This window comes from Gamsiella multidivaricata (assembly GCF_025024155.1).
Source record: "Gamsiella multidivaricata strain RSA 2152 chromosome Unknown BC939scaffold_174, whole genome shotgun sequence".
NCBI lineage: Eukaryota > Fungi > Mortierellomycota > Mortierellomycetes > Mortierellales > Mortierellaceae > Gamsiella > Gamsiella multidivaricata.
Genome location: NW_026251882.1, coordinates 1 through 17,089, shown reverse-complemented (window position 1 = coordinate 17,089; position 17,089 = coordinate 1). Strand labels below are relative to the sequence as shown.

Genomic DNA, 17,089 nt, shown 5'->3' with positions numbered 1-17,089 from the left:
CTCATTTCTGGTAATGGACAATGGCTCGAACGTGGGATCTCATCGTTTTGCTTGAGTGCAGCCGTTATTGTGGTCAAGAAGGCTGTCTTCTCTTTTTTGTATTCTTCGGTCAGTTCTATCGCCGGTATTTTTAGAGGCAAAATGGAAGGTCGTTCATCGTCGACTGGTCGAGGCAGGCTTTGGCTGACTCGCGTCCGTCGGAGATACCTCCCATAGAGAAACCAAGTTTGTGGAATAAATCCATCCCAATGACAAATGAGTGCTGCAAATCAAACACCTCAAACGCTGATGTTAAGCAATGGTTATTGCACTCGATTTCGATGTCTTCGGTGCTTCCGATACGTGCGACATGCATCTCTTTATGCCCTAGATATACATTTCCTTGTGCATTGATGACTTTGATACGAGCATCGTCCACGATTGAGCGGTCAATAAACGACCTTGATGCTCCTGTGTCGATAAGCGCCTCATACTCATTGTTATCGAAGTAGATGGGCATGATAATTCTGCGTTCGTTCGTGTCATGGGTAGACATAGCAGTTTATGCAATGGTTTCAAAGTCGTTGAGTGATGAATTTTCTAGGGTCATGCTCTCGAGATTTATATCGAATTGCTCAATTTTATTATCTTTATCTTCTGATAGCACTGAGTCTGTCAAGTGCGCGATGTTCACAAATTCATCGTCAGCTATTCGCTGGTACTGGTCTTGCTCCGAGCTATTTGTCTTTGAAGAGCAGGAAGATGATAATTCGTTCAGTGAGATGTATCTCATATTTTCGTTTGCATTTGGAGTGCGGGTGGCATGATACACACCTTTGTCACCGTGAGGGCTGCGATCATTGCGCGGGCGGTAGCCGTCCCGATTGTAGGGATGGCGACGACCGTTATTATTTCGGTTACTGCTGTCACGAACGCTGTGGTCACGATTGTTGTCATGACTGTTGTACCGACTGTAGCTGTCTCGACCGCGGTCACTGCGACCATTATTACGGGAAGGACCACGCTGGTTGTCGAGCTTGCGACAGGTATGCTTCTGGTGACCAGCTCGTCCACTGTCAAGGACAGACAGGTAAGTGGTGAAGGATATGGAGACAAGAGGTAGGAGAACTGGAAGAGGCAAGGTAAGTGTTTTATTGCAGACTGAGGATTCTATAATAAAGCTACTGGGTATTTATACCTATTTTACAAGACATGGATTATTAAGCCGAATGGCGTTAGAGGAGACCGGGATGGCTAATAGAGATGCAAGGTGATGCCGGGTGCGAGAGTATGGCGTCGTTATCAATCACGAAGGCGATGTGGCTGCGAGCAAACCTTAATCTGCCCTGAGACGCGACAGAGCAAAAGATCAAACGTAAACAAGATCTCTTTTTTGCTCTCTCACTTGCACCTTCACTACGAACTATGGCGCGGTTCGTGACATCCACAGTGCTCGCACTCGATGTGCTCCTCACTGGAGTGGTGTCTGTAGTCCTTGCACTTGTTACAGTAAGATATGCTGCCAGCTTTCTCCTTGCTGTTTCTGCCATTACGGCTTTGTGCTTTGACGTCTCCTTGATCACGGAGGGAGCTGCTTGGGAGCTCAAAATTATCTCTAGCATCATCGGGTCCAACGATCTTGCCAAGGGCGGTGCAAAAATCATCGATCGTCTCAGGCGTATCGCGAGTGGTACCTTGATTAGTGTAGAGGTAATGCAGGTTGACATTGGTCATATCCTTGGCTGGGATGGCTTGTCTGAGTAGGGTCAAGATGACACCGTTATCCTCTTGGATGCGATACTGTTTCACGATGCGCGCAATTCGAGTGGCAAATAAGCGGTAGGATTCTCCTTTGTGACGGCCGATTTTGGTGACCTTGGCCACGCTCTTTTCTCGCTGTTCTTTCGTGAGACAGACGTCCAGGAATGTTCGCTCCATGATGTCTCGAGTGATGACATTTCCTTCGAGCTTGTGTCAGGAACAGACTTGGAAGAGTGGGATATGTGTTATGGAGGAGACAGACAGTGGACAAGGTCAGGAAGAAATGTATTGCAGACTGAGGTTATATGCTATGGATTCTATGGCTCTATTTATGTGTTTCTAGGATTCTTGGTCAGGGTACTCGGATGGCTACTACGGGACGCGAGGTATATTTGCTAGGAATAGCACAAAGGTATGGATCTGGTACAATGGTTCTAGGCGGGCCGGATAATGGCAATATCAATAAAGATACTTCGTTGAACATATGTTGATCGAGCATACGGTGGCAGAGGTACGCGTGCAAGCGCGTGAGCGCGTAGAAGCAGTCACAAATCAATATGAGCAATTGTGTGCGCAGCTCAACTGTCACTCTGCACCACACGCTATGGTGCTATCCGTGACAATCCCCTCTCTTAGGAGCGACTTCCAGGAGCGACAGAAACTGGACCGGGCTTTGCTGGGTACTGGCGATGGAACTCAGCAATGAGCTCTGGGCAGTGTGAGACATTTGCAGCGGGTTCCCAAGATCTCTCATCTGGAGGAAAGTCTTTCCAATCGACCAGGTACTGTAACTTGCGGTTGCGCATTCGTGAATCCAAGATGACTTCGACCTCGTACTCGATCTGACCTTCGACTTCGACAGGTGGGGCAGGCGGTGCGCTACGGTTCGGAATCTCATTAGCCTGATGAGGCTCTAGGAGAGACACATGGAACACAGGATGTATTCGTGCCATGGAGACAGGGAGCCGGAGTCGGAAAGCACGAGTCCCTACGCGTTCGAGGATCTCGTATGGCCCCAGCTTGCGGTAGTCAAGCTTGTCGGAAGGGCGCGTGGTCTTGATGTGTCGCCTCAAGAGCCAGACTTTATCACCAGGTGCAAAGTCGGGGGGCGCTTGGACATGCTGATTGAAGTAGCGAGCCTGGGCTTCTTGCGCAGCGCCGATATGGAACTTCAAGTCATCCTGCAGTCCCTTCAACAGCATGATTCGGGCAGAGGCGGCAGGTGAGTGGCGGGACACGCGTGGGATGTGGATGCTGAACCGAGGGTGGTATCCATACAAGGCCATGAACGGAGTCTGGTTCGTCGAGGAGTGAACGGTATTGTTGTACGTGAACTCGGCTAAGGGCAGGAGTCTGGACCAGTCGTCTTGCTGATAGTTCAAGAAGCAACGAAGGTATTGCTCAAGCGTTGCATTGGTTCGTTCGGTTTGGCCATCAGTCTGTGGATGAAAAGCCGTTGACAAATTCTGTTTGACCTTTAGGGCTTCCATAAGCGAACGAGTAAACTGGGCGGTGAATGTGGTGCCACGGTCGGAGACAATATCGTCGGGGAGACCGTGGGCACGGACGACTGTGTCTAGGAACAGGCTCACTGTGCCGGCAGCATCGACCTCGTCATGCGTAGCAACGAAGTGGGCCATCTTGGTTAACCTGTCCACGAAGACTATGATGGACGTGAATCCATGGGACGCAGGCAACTGCGTGATGAAGTCCATGGAGATTGAGGACCAAGGGCTCTCTGGTATAGGTAAGGACTGAAGGAGGCCATAAGGCTTGTGATGGACAGACTTGTTCCTCTGGCACGTATCGCAGGTACTGACAAAACGTTTCACATATTGGCGAAGGCCTGGCCAGTGATAGGTTCGATTCACGAGCTCGAATGTCTTCAGGAGGCCAAAGTGGCCTGCGGTGGGGTCGTCATGGCAATGGACCAGGATATCTCGGTGAATGTCATCGGCGTCGGGGACATAAATTAGGCCTTTGTAAAACAGGAGGCTATCCTCAATGGCGTAGTCAGGCTGAGACTTTGGGTCCTTGGCAAGGTCAGCAAGGAGTCCGCGAGTGATCTCATCATCGGGATATGCGTCTTTGATTCGACAGGAGATCTCATCTTGGGGATCTAGTCGAAGCGCTGCTGTTAACGCCAAGAACGGGACCGTATTGATATCGACAGGCTTCGGGAGCAAGGTCATTTCGTTCGACGTGACAGGGCCTTCCCCCCCCTCAGGGGAGTGTACGCGCGACAAAGCATCGGCAGCACCGTTAAGTACGCCAGGGCGATACACCAACTGAGTTTTGAATTTCGACAGGCGTTCGGCGTACCGGATCTGGCGCTCACTGAGCGGTCTTTTCTCGGAGAAGTGTTCCAGGTTCTTGTGGTCGGTCAGAATAGTGGCAGGAAACGTGGAGTACGCAAAGAAGTGTCGCCAATGCTCAAGGCCTTCGATAGCGGCCAGCAACTCGGTGTCGTGGACGTGATAATTGCGCTCGGGGGCAGTGAGCGAGCGGGAGTAGAAGCCAAGAGGATGCAGCACACCTTTGTCGTCAGGTTGGCTACAGACAGCACCGAGGGCCGTTTTGGAAGCATCAGGTTCAAGGACACAAGGCAGCTCAGGGTTAAAATGCGCCAAAGCCGGCTCCTGCGTGAAGGCCTCACGGAGGGCCGTGAAAGCGCGATGGGCGGCATCATCCCAGGCAAACAGAACGTCCTTCTTGAGCAAACGGGTGATAGGGGCGACGACCTTGGAGAAGTCTTTGACGAATCGGCGATAGAAATTAGCAAAGCCGAGGAAGACCTGTATATCACGGACAGAGGCAGGGGTAGGCCACTCTAGGATGGCCTTAACCTTTGAAGGGTCCATGGCGATGCCGTCGGGCGAAATCACGTAGCCTAAGAACTCGACTTCACGGGCGTGGAAGACACATTTTTCGAGTTTGACTTGGAGGTCGGCGGCGCTCAACTTGGCAAGGACCTGTCGTACATGCTGGACATGGTCTTGCTCATCAGCGGAGTAAATCAGGATATCATCCAAGTAGATGACGACGAAATTGTCGAGATGCTCGCGCAGGACATCGTTCAGGAATGCTTGGAAGGTGGCCGGAGCGTTGGTCAACCCGAATGGCATGACCAAATATTCGAAATGGCCGTAGCGGGTGCGGAAGGCTGTTTTCCATTCGTCGCCCTTGGCCACACGCACAAGGTTGTACGCGCCTTTGAGGTCCAGCTTGGTGAAGATTCGAGCGCGACGCAACTGGTCCAAGGTCTCGGTTATCAATGGCAGTGGGCAACGGTTCTTGATGGTGACCTTGTTTAAGGCACGGTAGTCGACACAGAGGCGTAAGGATCCATCTTTCTTTGGTACAAACAGAACTGGAGCGCCAGCAGGGGACTCGGAACGGCGGATGAACCCTTTGGCAAGGTTCTCTTCGATGTACTCCTTCAAGGATTCGAGTTCTTTCTGAGACAAGGTGTATAGTGGACCGAATGGCACCTGGCGTCAGGTTCGAGAGTTATGGCATGGTCGAAGGAGCGATGTGGAGGCAAGGTGCCGAGCTCTCGATCTTCGAAGAGCCGGGCAAAGTCACGGTAAGCGTCAGGGATCTCGACTGGAGGATTGGTTGGGTCAATGTTGTTCAAGGATAGGCTGGGTAGTGGAACAGGAGAAGCACAGAGGGACATGGTTGAGAGGTGTACAGGGACGGACTCGCTAAAAAGGAGCGACGGTTGTTCTAAACTGGAGCGAGGAGTGGAAAGGTGTGTAATGGTGGCAAGGGCGAGTTGACAGAGGCGATATTCCTCCAACGTGGGTTCAAGGGCAGGTTCAAGGACAGAGCAAGAGGTAAGAGCGTCGGACAAGGGTTCATGGTGTACACAAACTGTATTACAATGGTTTGAATGGAAAGTAACTATATGCTTTTCCCAGTCAATACTAGGGTTATGCGTGGCGAGCCAGTCCATCCCGAGGATGATAGGGTACTGGCCGAGCTTGGTGACTTTTAGCAGGATCTGTTCATGGTGCTTCTCAGCGAGGGTCAGGCATACAGAGGCTTCATGCAAGACAGGTCCAGCGGTGCTCAAAGAGCCGTCCCCCATGGTCAGGTTCATGGGTCGGGGGAGGTTACGCACAGGGATACAGTGGTTCAGGAGGAATTTTCGATCGATGAAGGAGCGGGCGGCGCCGGAGTCGATTAATACTTGGATGTTTTTTAAGGGTCCTTGGGTCAGATACAGGGTGGCAGGCAACATAAGGCAGATACGGGCATGGGCAGGAACAGTGGAGGTGGCATGGATGGCACCTAGGGAACAGTCCTCCAGCTGCCCTAGGCGCTGAAGTTTTCCGACACGTCGGTGTCGAAAGCATACTCGATCGTGGCTTCTTGGACTGCAGCGAGGCCCAGACCGGAGGGGCGCTTGTTGGGGCACTTGTTGGCAAAGTGGCCCGCTTGGCCACAGTACATGCAGAGGCCTTCTCTGCGGCGACGATCTTTTTCAGCGGCGGTAAGAGGGCCGCGCATGGTTCCTAGTTCCATGTCGTTTGGACCTGGACGAGCAACGGTGACTGGACGTGGAGACGGAGTAGACTGAGGGATGCTGCGAGGAGGCTGGGGTCGCCAAGGCTGTTGGGGGCGACGAGCCGAGGTCAGGCGCAAGTTCAGATACGCGGTGGTGGCAGCCTCAGTCACAGTACTCATGGTGGTCAGGGAATGCCATTGGCCTTGCAACAGGGTGCGCACACCCTCGGAAAGGCCAAACTTGAATTGGGACACGAGAGCAGACTGATTCCAGCGGACCTGGCTTTGCAAAGTGGAGAACTCCGAGATGTATTCTTGCATTGTACCTCGTTGCTTAAGGAAACGGATTTTCTCTTCGGCTTCCTGGATGCTCAGGCGATCACCGTAAGCGGCCTCGATAGCGGTCATGAAGGCGTCGTAATCGTTCAGGAGTCCTTCTTCGTCCTCGATGTCTTGGTTGTACAGCGGGGCAAAATGCTCGAGGGGAGGTCCTGCCATACAGCCCATGGCGAAAGTCACGCACTGGTCATCCGATTCAAAGGCAGGACCGAAGCGCTGGAAGACACCGGACAACTTGGCTTTAAAAGCACGGAAGGAAAGGACTTTGGCATCACCATTGAACGCAGGCGTGAAGGGGTGCGGGATGTGTGGACGACGAGCGGCTGTCTGGAGAGAAGCGGCAGCGGCGGTAGGCGCGGGGGTCCGGTCCAGGATGGCTTGGACCAGATTCTGGAGGGCAGCGATCGTGTTGGTCTGCTGCTGCATTGCGTCTTGGTTCTGGACTTGGATAACGTTGACGGCCTCGGACAAGGTCGTCAGATGGTTCGCTTGCTGGAGATGGCTGGCAATGGAGTTGGTACGGGCGTCAATAACGGACAAGAGTTCGCGGAGATGGTTCACAAATGCGTCAGGAGTGGTGTTCGGGTCTTGCGCATGGTTCTGCAGGGCACCAAGGAGATTCGCCTGCTGCTGCTGCAGAAGCTGCTGGTGCTGGGTAAATTCATCTTGGGCGGACATGACTGGATTGGAGAGTCTGCAATGTCAGGAACAGACTTGGAAGAGTGGGATATGTGTTATGGAGGAGACAGACAGTGGACAAGGTCAGGAAGAAATGTATTGCAGACTGAGGTTATATGCTATGGATTCTATGGCTCTATTTATGTGTTTCTAGGATTCTTGGTCAGGGTACTCGGATGGCTACTACGGGACGCGAGGTATATTTGCTAGGAATAGCACAAAGGTATGGATCTGGTACAATGGTTCTAGGCGGGCCGGATAATGGCAATATCAATAAAGATACTTCGTTGAACATATGTTGATCGAGCATACGGTGGCAGAGGTACGCGTGCAAGCGCGTGAGCGCGTAGAAGCAGTCACAAATCAATATGAGCAATTGTGTGCGCAGCTTAACTGTCACTCTGCACCACACGCTATGGTGCTATCCGTGACAGCTTGTCGAACGCGGTTTGCAATTGGTCTTGAAAGTTGTTATCGCTGACCAGTAGGCTCAGGTATGTATGACCATATTGCCTGAATATTTCTTCCCCTAGGATGGGACGGACTTGACGAATGAACTTGTCAAAGAATTCGTATGCGGTTTCATCAGCCTTTCCGTTGTACCTTGGCCAGTTGCTCTGTAGCTTAATCGGCAATCCTCCAATGAAGGACTTCTGGTTTCGACGGATGGGCAGGGACTGGTAGTCATCGCTCGCCTCATACACGGTGCTTTCTTTCGCCACGATTCTGGGCTTTAGGGGCGTCATGGACTCGGCCAAGTTTTCATAAGCTTGCTTGAGCTCGCCGTAGCTGCCGAACGTGATGCTACGTTGCATTTTGAAGTCTGACAATTCTTGGGTAAGCTGCGCATTGGGAATGCCACAGTCTCTGGCAGCGCGCGATTGGAGTCGCAAAATGTTCTTGTCCATTCGCTTCAGATTCAGCCGCATGTTTTCGAGCGTGCTTCTGGCCATTTCTAGTTCGCTTTCGTTGTCCGTGTCTTCTTCGGTAAGGCTTTCATCGATCGAAGCATCATAACCTGGGACGGATTCATCAGCGTTGATAGCGGTCCTCTTCTTGAACGAGGGTAGACGAGAAGGAATACAATCCTCGTCAACGTCCATGTCTCCGGCATCATCATCATCATACTCAGTTGAAGTAAGGACGGGAACGGCTTTATTACGCAAAGGAAGACTACGGTCTCCATCAGAGCTAGGCGATTCTACAGCACTCTCCTGGGTTGGATCCACGGAAGCATCTTCGGCAATCTCAGATACGGTTGGAAGAGGCGTAATCATGGCGGCGTCAACGTCGTTGGAGGTTGCACTCGAGCTGTTGTTGTTGTTGCGCGTTTTGGTAGTTGCAGCCAGCTACTTCTTCTGAATGTTGATCTTCGCCATCGGGATCGGAAAATTTTTCTCAAAAATACTTGTGATCTGAAAATAAAAAGATTGGAAATGAAGATGCTGACGATGTGATTCTGAATGAGGAAAAAGCTGTTGTTCCTGAATGTCTCTGATGTGGTTCCTGAATGTTTCTGATGCTGTCTTAGATCCTCTACTTCTTCATTGAAAAAAATGCGAAGTATATATGAACCAGGAGTCAATGAGAACAAGAGAGAGATCTTTAATATTAATCCACCGAGAACATTATATGTTACTCGGTGGCTTAAGTAAATTGATAGGACTCGCTGGATCTAATTAAATACACGCGGTGGCAGCATGTAATATGGCTATATGCCACATCAAGGGCAGCCAGACGGGCGAGAAGAGCCGATACGTTAATAGATTCATGGTTGTCGTGTTGGATAGTGTCGCTCATTGGAAAATGGGTGGATGTGCGCTATGGATGCGTTCCGATGAGCGACGAAAAAGAAGATAGAGAGCAGATCGGATCCCCCGGGATCCAGTGTTTTATTTTCAGTTTCGTCGTACAAAATAAAAGAAGGTCACACACATATGGACATGGCACCGTAGACAATGGCATATAGCCATATTACATGCTGCCACCGCGAGTATTTAATTAGATCCAGCGAGTCCTATCAATTTACTTAAGCCACCGAGTAACATATAATGTTCTCGGTGGATTAATATTAAAGATCCCTCTCTTGTTCTCATTGACTCCTGGTTCAAGTATACTTCGCAGTGTATGTCTATGCTAGATAGCAAACTGTATTTGGCTACAAAGCTATTTTATTTTTTGTCTCGGATCCGTAGCGTGTGCCACGGGCAGTTCTACTAGTCTACAATAAAAGAAGATTACACATATGGATTCTTTGCCGTAGTCGGATAATATGCTTAGGCCGCCTTTCATATTATTCGGCTACGCTGATACAGTGCGCAACAAAAAGTTCATATGTTTAGTAAAATTCGAGTTTTTCTTCACATCTCCACAGTCGTTCATTTAATTGCTCCGAAACCTCGAAGAGCGATACCTTGCTATTATATCCACCGCTATGGAATATTTGAAAAGGATCTGATGACTCTACGGATTTCTATGTAATTCTAAAGTCCCATACCCATATGAACTTTATCTTTTGGATAGATGTCGAATGTCAATTCCTTTATTGATATCTCCTAGCATTCTTCCTTCAATACTCGATAGGACCTCCTTTAGTTCTGTAGACCATCGCGATGCGCTGAGGCATGCTGTCGTACAGTTTATGGATTAAGTCTATGGGAATATTTGTCTATATGTCCTGCACTCTCTCCCATAGCTCTTCCATGTTCGCTGGAGCCTTTGGGTAATGTCCGAGCTTGCGTTTAATATGCGCCCATACATGCTCGATCGGATTAAGGTCTGCTGAGTTGGCAGGCCACTGTAGGGTTTCGATCTTGGCCTTGGAAAGGAACTTCTTGACGGCTTTTGCGGTATGAACCTTGGCGTTGTCATGCTGAAAAATAAACTTTGTCGGATCCATGTCATACCAATCCCTGGATTGAAGAACATAGGAATTGAGGACATCCACGTACGCCTCAGCGGTGATCCTGTCCCGGATCCAACAGGCATTCCCTACGCCGTAATAGGTGATACAACCCCAGATCATCATTTTACCACCGCCGCCTTGCTTGGTTTTCTTGATTTGAAATGTCCTGATCATCTTGTCCTTGGGCCTTTTGTAGTAGAACTCTCTTCCAAAGGACCCAATCTTACTGATTATGCTTTCGTCCGAGAACATTATATTACGCCATTGCTCAGCAGTCTAATTGCAACAGCAGCAGAGTCAAGGGGTCAAGGGCAGTGGTCAAGTAGGAATGCGTAGAAATGAATGCTGTTTAATGATCGTAAGTAGGGTCTATATATACATGTCTGGGGCCTATTGTACAGTGTCGTAGTGGAGTTGTCATGATGCCGGGCTCCCATCCTGGCTCTGTGTGTCGTAACCGTGCAGCTTGGTAACCGAGTGGTAATCCTGTTGCACTAATGTAAATGGTCGCGAGCGAATTTGTACCGATTCTCGATTTGATCGTCCATCAGATCAGGTTTCTTAGGTTTGACGTATGCTTTCAACCCTTGCTGTCTTAGATAATTCCGGATGGTCTGCACATGGACATGAACACCTTGTGTCGAAAAGACAAGTTCCTGACCGTCATGCTGTGGTGTAGTAAATGAGAATCAGTTGGTTGTTCTTGCAAAGTTAGTATTAGATCATGGGGAAGAGCACCGCCCCCAGAATAAAAGAATAAACGGTCTGGTACCTGAACCAGAGTCTTCTTTCCACCTAAATCATTTGTATCACACATTGTATTCGTCCAGATTGTCCGGATAACACCGCTTCAACGACTGGTACTGACTACCACCGTCAGTAACCCATGCAACGAGATACAATCAACAGGGAATGCCGATCCTGATCATCCGCCATCTTTGCACCGTCAATCGCTCTTATTTAGACATTGTACTTGCCCTGCAGCGCTTCCCCGATCACCGATCGTTTCATTGAGCATCTGTCATCGGCCCACCCTCGTGAAACGGCATTATAAAGGTACAACGGAGGCCTGATCAGCAACTATTGACATACAACGACTCCAGAGGGGTGGACTTCATTGTCACGACTCCTCACCTCATCGGACATCACAATATGCGAACTCCTTGCAACTACCCCAGTCATTCCCAAAGGAATATAGTCATAGCTCGCACCATTTAGCTAAACAGATCCCCATATTTATTCCTTTCCATTTACGTTTAGTCTATTTTACCTTTGTGTTCTTACATTCCGATCTAAAGGAGGACCCTGCACCACGAACCAGTAAGTGACCGAAGCACAGCCTTGCCGAGGTCCTATTCGCGTGGTAACTCCTGTTGTAAATAGAACTAATGGTAGAAGTTATAGAACCCGTTAGTAGACCCCCTACACCGCAATGCGGAGTTAAAAGATTTCCGGTTGACATTTTTCGGGCTAAAAGAGTCTTCATGGTCTTGGAAACCTTTGAAAGCCTGCCTCTTTTCTTGATGGGAATATAGTCCTTGTATAATCCCCTAAACCTGGATACCATTCCGACCGATATACGGAGGGTTTGGGAGATCTCACGAACGGTTTTTCCTTGTTTGAGGAGCGCAAATGCTTTCGCTTTGGTTGATTCCGGCAGGGACTTCACGTTAATGAAGAAAGTTATTGAGAGTGAATAGAAAGGGGAGTGTAGTGATGTAGTAATGTTCAATCGAAGGTTGGGGATGTAAAGTATAGAGAGTAGAACCATGGAAGATGGAGTTCATATATACAAAAAATAAAGTTCATATGGATATGAGACTTAAGAATCACATAGAAGTCCATAGAGCCATTAGGTTCTTCTCGAATTTTCCATAGCGGTGGAAAAAATAGCAGGGTATAGTTCTCCGAGGTTCCGGAGCAAGCAAATGAACGACTGTGGAGATGTGAAGAAAAAACTCGAATTTTACTAAAACATATGAACTTTTTGTTGCGCACTGTACATTATCCAAAAAAAAATATATATGCAATGAGTGGTGCTTTCTTGCGCGGTACAAAGTCTAGCTAATAGCGTATTTATTGGTTTATTGAGAATGATTTCATGTTGAAAAGGTGTGATTCATAGAATCTGCTATGCCTCCTCAGTTGCGAGGATCATCGCTTGCATCCCTGAATTGCAGAGAACGGCCAGTCCCTTTATAGCTTCCAGATAGAGAGTGGTTAGGTACTTAATCCTCTTTGATCATTCTTTTCTCGCAGGCGGAGCATGGACAGACATCTCGACAGCGTGGGCAAAATACATCTCCTGAGACCTGGGAGACAAGATCGCACCGTGTTATCTTGTATCTATTAAACAGATAAGGTTCGTAGTACTACTTCAAGTTACAGCCCCTCGTCGCCTTCTTGTTTGGTGAGGAAAAAAGTGCGGTATGGGAAGAAAATTGCAGTATGGTGAGAAAAAAGGGCTTCTTCCAGCAAGAAAAACAGATGCGACGATTGCCAGTCGGACTGGAATACCTTTCTCTCTCATTCCCAGTGCCTTTTAGTTCCGCCATTGATAATCCTTTCTTTTTATTGTGCGCTACCGATAATAAAGCTAAGTAAACTAAGCTGGTCTTTAATCTGTGCGTCTTCGTTTACTCACGAATCCGTGTGTCATGGCATCGCTAATCCCGCCGCGGTTGAGGGTGTTGTTCACCGCTGGGTCCGTGGACATGAGAATGTTTCCTCTTCCCCGAAGAATTGGTTCAGATGACGCTCTGCACTTGGCGCATTGGCAGTGTTCCAGGCATCTGGGGCAGCGGAAAACAGCGATAGGGCTCTTAAAGGTGTCTGTCCATGACAGCTCATAGTGGCGGTAGAGGCAGGGTTCGCAGTAGCTGAGCAGACAGCGATTAAAACCAGTTTGTAACGGCTTTGAAGGCCGATTATTGGGACGCAGTTGTTGGCAGCGCAGAATAAGGTAGTTGGCGCTCTTTACTTTGGAATGATGGCACGACTCTTATGCGAGTGAAAACGAAATTGTGAGCTGCTTACCTTTTTTTTTTTTTTTTTTTTTTTTTTTTTCAAGAGCATAGATCATACCAATTGTTGATTTGCGATTTGCATCTTTCTCATGTAAGCCAATGAAGCGGAAGAGAAAGCGCCCTGAACTGACAAGCTACATGTCGAAAGCTATGGTTAGGTGAAGAAACGAATTCAGGTCTTCAGAAGGTACCTAATTCTTTTACCTTATGTTCCAGTTTTCCCTGATGTAGTCGTGCTCTTCAAGGTCTGCAAGTAGAGGACATTCATTCCATGCACGAACGGCTTCCGTAAATACGGCTCTCAGCGAGCGCATCGAGTATCTCTCCGCGAATATCATGCCATTTGCTCTGTGAATACAGCCTCGACCTTTGGCGTAGCAGCTAGTGCATGTATCGTATGGTTGAGTCGTCGAACACCCTCTGCAATTGAAGTGTCTGTTCCAAATATCCGACATGCAGAAGTCGCAGGCTGCCGTTGAAGTCTCTGAGCTTAAAATTGGCGCCGAGAAGTGTTGTCCTTGAACGATGTTCGGGTGTTGCCATTCGATCGCTGCGAGTCTATTCAGGTCTACCCAATCAGCTTGCACGATCAGTTGGAAAAGCCTGACAAGGCCCTTGAACGCTTCGCAGAATTGTTTAGGTGGCATTGGCAGACCCATAGTACCATCGGCCAACAATTTTGTCCAGTTTATGAGAGACCTGTGGATGATAGATTTGATCCTGTATACTTCTGGATTGTTGATCCTATGATGCAAAAGAGTGATTAACACAACGGACGAAGGGCACATCTTTAAAACTTCTCTTTTTTAGCGACTGAAAGTAGACGCGTACTGCTTGTATCTCGGAAGAATGTTGTTGATGGCGAAGTCGAGACAGCTTATGGTGAGTCGATTCCATGCCATTTTGGTTGAGGACTTGCCCTAGCGATTTAGAAATACATGTAAGGTGTGAGTGGTTTTTTTTTCTTGATATGCGCAAATTAGTTTACTGGCTTACCAGATTCACAACTTGGTGATAAGATAACGATGGTACGATAGCCAGGTCCCCAACTCGTTGATCAAGGACGTAGATCGGGAACTCCGCTTTGCAGAGAAAATCCATTGGGGCCAAACAGTTTTCAAATTGAGCTGTTGATTGGTGACTTTCCAGTAGCTCCTCGAACTTTGTCATGTCCTTGGCACCAACGATGAACCAAAAGGAAGAAGAATCTAGCGTTGGTAAGAGGGATATGTTTGAGAAGTGTAGAATGAGAGAATAGTTATCATTTACGTCAAACGTACCTTCTTCGGACGAGACCATGATGTTGTGGCCTATAGCGCCGTAATGATCGATATGGGCGGGGGTACTAAAAAGAAGGAAACGACTGTGGGCTCAGCGACAGACAACCGAACGATTTTTTGACACGAGACTGTTGAACGGTCAAGTCTTACCAGGTGTTGTTTTGACCAACGTACACCATTAGACTCTCTGCCGCAACCTTGTCTGATTCACTCTCGGCGGCTACATCTGCAACTTTGTCTATGACAATGGTGTGTTCAATGTATAGATCACCAGCATGCAGGCGGGGGTACGTTGGCAAAGGATAACATATCCTTACTGAAGTCGTTGTCTCCTCTGTATGACAAGAAAGAAGGGACAACGTCGTCCATGCGAGCATCTCGCCAATCTTCAGGGCACGAAAGGTCCTTCGCGTAGAGAAGCTTGTCTTTACCCTTGTAAAGATTTGCTCGTTCTAAAAGGTGCGCATTTCGCGCGTGGTCGCTAATGGTGAGCTTCACGTCTTGTTGCTTTATCAGATTTCTACACGTGATGACTTTGAGCAACATAATAAAGGTTAAAAAAGTTGTTCATGTAAGTATATTTTCAGCGGAGCAAGATCAGCACTCTTTAGATAGCGAAGAGAAAAAAAAGCGTCATCCCAGTGCGAATTCCGATGGAAGTTTTTGAATATCACTGGAAGACCCTGGATCGTTGTAATGTCGTCAATCTCCTCCCATGATGCTGTGTTGTTCATTTCATGCATCGTTTGAAATGGAAGACCTTTCCCAATGACATCGTCGTATGTTAAGTCACTGTAGGTTTCGATGGCGAGGAGTGGGTCGGATGTGTTATTATTTTCCATCGACGATGTGGTAGGAAGAAAAGTGCGGTATGGCGAGGAAAAAATGTGCAGTATGGGAAGAAAAATGCGGTATGAGAAGAAAAATGCGGTATGGGAAAAAGGATGACAATGTTGAGGTGGGATGGTGGCAAAGAGACGGCCATGGTCAGTTAGGGCTTATCTCTTTTTTTCTCATCCACTCCGCTTGTTATTCCATCCTCACATTCAACTGTCTCTCTATTCTCATGTCCGTTTCCTTCACCAATGCCATTGCTTGATTAATTGCTTCCATTTTCATTCGCTTTGATATCCTGTCTAGATTTATTGATCAGCTCTTCAAACGTGAGTGCTTTGTCTAGTTCATCTTTGTAGAGACGTGCATGTTGTCATTGTATGGTCCAGCATTGTTTGAGTTGGTATTCTTTTGGTGTCTCTCAATTTGGAAGGTGGATGCAGGCTTTTTTTAATACTCAACACGTAATATGGGCATAAATAAGCTGCGATAAGTGGCCCGCTTCTCTCGCTCCAGCAGATATACTTTTGGGCTCTGCCGAATAAGAAAGTGCCCGCAGCAGTGCCCGGGTGCATTGTTAAGGATATTTGTCCCTATATCTTGGATTGTTAAGTTTTTCCCTAACTTCATTTTTTTTATTTTTTGTGAAGAATCTTCTACCAGGTGCTTTGAGGCTAGGTTTCCCATGTCTTTAATACTGAAAGAGCACTTGGAATGGATCAAGAAGAAAGTCAAAGGCGAAGAACATTCCACGTTTGAAAACTTCGTTGCTCACTTCGACTTGAGTTATTCCCTGTCGGCGACGAGCGCATACACGCGACTCATTGCGTTCCCAGAAATTCGATTACCCAGGCGACAAAAGCTTCAAGCGTCATTCAGCGATTTTCGCAAGCACAGGGCAGACAGATTCTGGTCGAAATTCAAAGCCCTGGTCAACTCAGAGGTGGTAGCCAATGATGCCTTGGTTTCTGTGCAAGAGTTTGGCCAAAGACAGTCTAAAATCATTCTCGATCGATTTACGCTGACTGCGCTTGATCCTCTTGCGGAGGGTAAAAACGTAGAAAGAGAGATAGAGATTGAGGGTAATCATCTCTCTGGATATGTTGTTATATGGTTGGTGTTTGTCTGGTTAATTAACCTGCCTTTCTGTAGCACTAGGAGAGAGATCAATTGCATCGGAACCTATCCTTTCCGTCAATGAAGGAACTGCGGATGTATCGGAATGTATCCCTGCTGACACGAACGCGCAAAGTGGCTCTGCTGCTATCGACTTGGATGCTTCCAGCAGTAGCATGTCTGTTTTAAAGCGATCTACATGTACAATAGCACACAAGCATACACGCACCTTTCTCCTGCAACTGCTTTCTCTTCTGTAAATTTCTTTTCCAATACCAACATACCGTATACCCAAAAAAAAGAAAAAACACACACGCTCCAAACTTGCCATAAATTTACGGTCTAGTCCATATTTAGACTTATATAACCTAAATAGTCATTGTGCATTCCTGCACAATACATGGTTACACAGCAAATCCATACGCGATAATATAGCGATAACACAACTGAATACATTCGTCAATTGATTCTAATTCTCATATAAATAAAAGTCATTTCCACGAAACAATTTGGCGCATTTGGTCACTACATCAATCGATAGGCTACCCTATATTTAAGGTTGGAGGAACAAGAAAATTTGTATAGGGTATTATTAACTGGCTTGTGGCAGCCAAGCGTTCATAGCGACGTTGCTTTTTGATCCTTCGATGTCGGCTCTT

At 47.8% G+C, this 17,089-nt stretch overlaps 6 protein-coding genes across 6 annotated transcripts; 3 read left to right on the top strand and 3 right to left on the bottom strand.

The window, feature by feature from the left end:
* Nucleotides 1–130: 130 nt before the first annotated feature.
* BC939DRAFT_508950 (uncharacterized protein) lies at nt 131–499 on the bottom strand (the record flags this gene model as incomplete). Its single annotated transcript, XM_051561063.1, has 1 exon — nt 131–499. The coding sequence occupies one exon, from the start codon at nt 497–499 to the stop codon at nt 131–133; it is 369 nt and encodes a 122-aa protein (XP_051405862.1).
* A 114-nt stretch (nt 500–613) lies between these two features.
* Nucleotides 614–1,139, top strand: BC939DRAFT_471674 (uncharacterized protein). Its single transcript, XM_051558232.1, has 2 exons — nt 614–724; nt 814–1,139. The coding sequence occupies exons 1-2, from the start codon at nt 666–668 to the stop codon at nt 1,100–1,102; spliced, it is 348 nt and encodes a 115-aa protein (XP_051405861.1). The 5' UTR covers nt 614–665; the 3' UTR covers nt 1,103–1,139.
* A 5,675-nt stretch (nt 1,140–6,814) lies between these two features.
* Nucleotides 6,815–7,366, top strand: BC939DRAFT_471665 (uncharacterized protein; the record flags this gene model as incomplete). Its single annotated transcript, XM_051558231.1, has 1 exon — nt 6,815–7,366. A coding segment is annotated over one exon (539 nt), but the record flags the coding sequence as incomplete, so codon positions are not given.
* Nucleotides 7,367–7,682: 316 nt separating this feature from the next.
* Nucleotides 7,683–8,876, bottom strand: BC939DRAFT_513194 (uncharacterized protein; the record flags this gene model as incomplete). Its single annotated transcript, XM_051561114.1, has 1 exon — nt 7,683–8,876. The coding sequence occupies exon 1, from the start codon at nt 8,544–8,546 to the stop codon at nt 7,683–7,685; it is 864 nt and encodes a 287-aa protein (XP_051405859.1). The 5' UTR covers nt 8,547–8,876.
* A 4,995-nt stretch (nt 8,877–13,871) lies between these two features.
* BC939DRAFT_378360 (uncharacterized protein) lies at nt 13,872–14,897 on the bottom strand (the record flags this gene model as incomplete). Its single annotated transcript, XM_051551715.1, has 6 exons — nt 13,872–13,944; nt 14,032–14,120; nt 14,197–14,408; nt 14,481–14,545; nt 14,631–14,677; nt 14,772–14,897. Coding segments are annotated over 6 exons (612 nt in total), but the record flags the coding sequence as incomplete, so codon positions are not given.
* Nucleotides 14,898–15,999: 1,102 nt separating this feature from the next.
* BC939DRAFT_482584 (uncharacterized protein) lies at nt 16,000–16,897 on the top strand (the record flags this gene model as incomplete). Its single annotated transcript, XM_051559133.1, has 3 exons — nt 16,000–16,363; nt 16,467–16,631; nt 16,866–16,897. 3 exons carry the CDS (start codon nt 16,000–16,002, stop codon nt 16,895–16,897), a joined length of 561 nt encoding a protein of 186 aa, XP_051405857.1.
* Nucleotides 16,898–17,089: the final 192 nt, after the last annotated feature.

Coding starts and splice junctions, on each gene's coding strand:
- BC939DRAFT_471674 (XM_051558232.1), top strand. CDS start 666: ATGTTCACAAATTCATCGTCAGCTATTCGCTGGTACTGGTCTTGCTCC. Junction 725..813: donor TCTTGCTCCGAGCTATTTGT/CTTTGAAGAGCA, acceptor CATGATACACAC/CTTTGTCACCGTGAGGGCTG.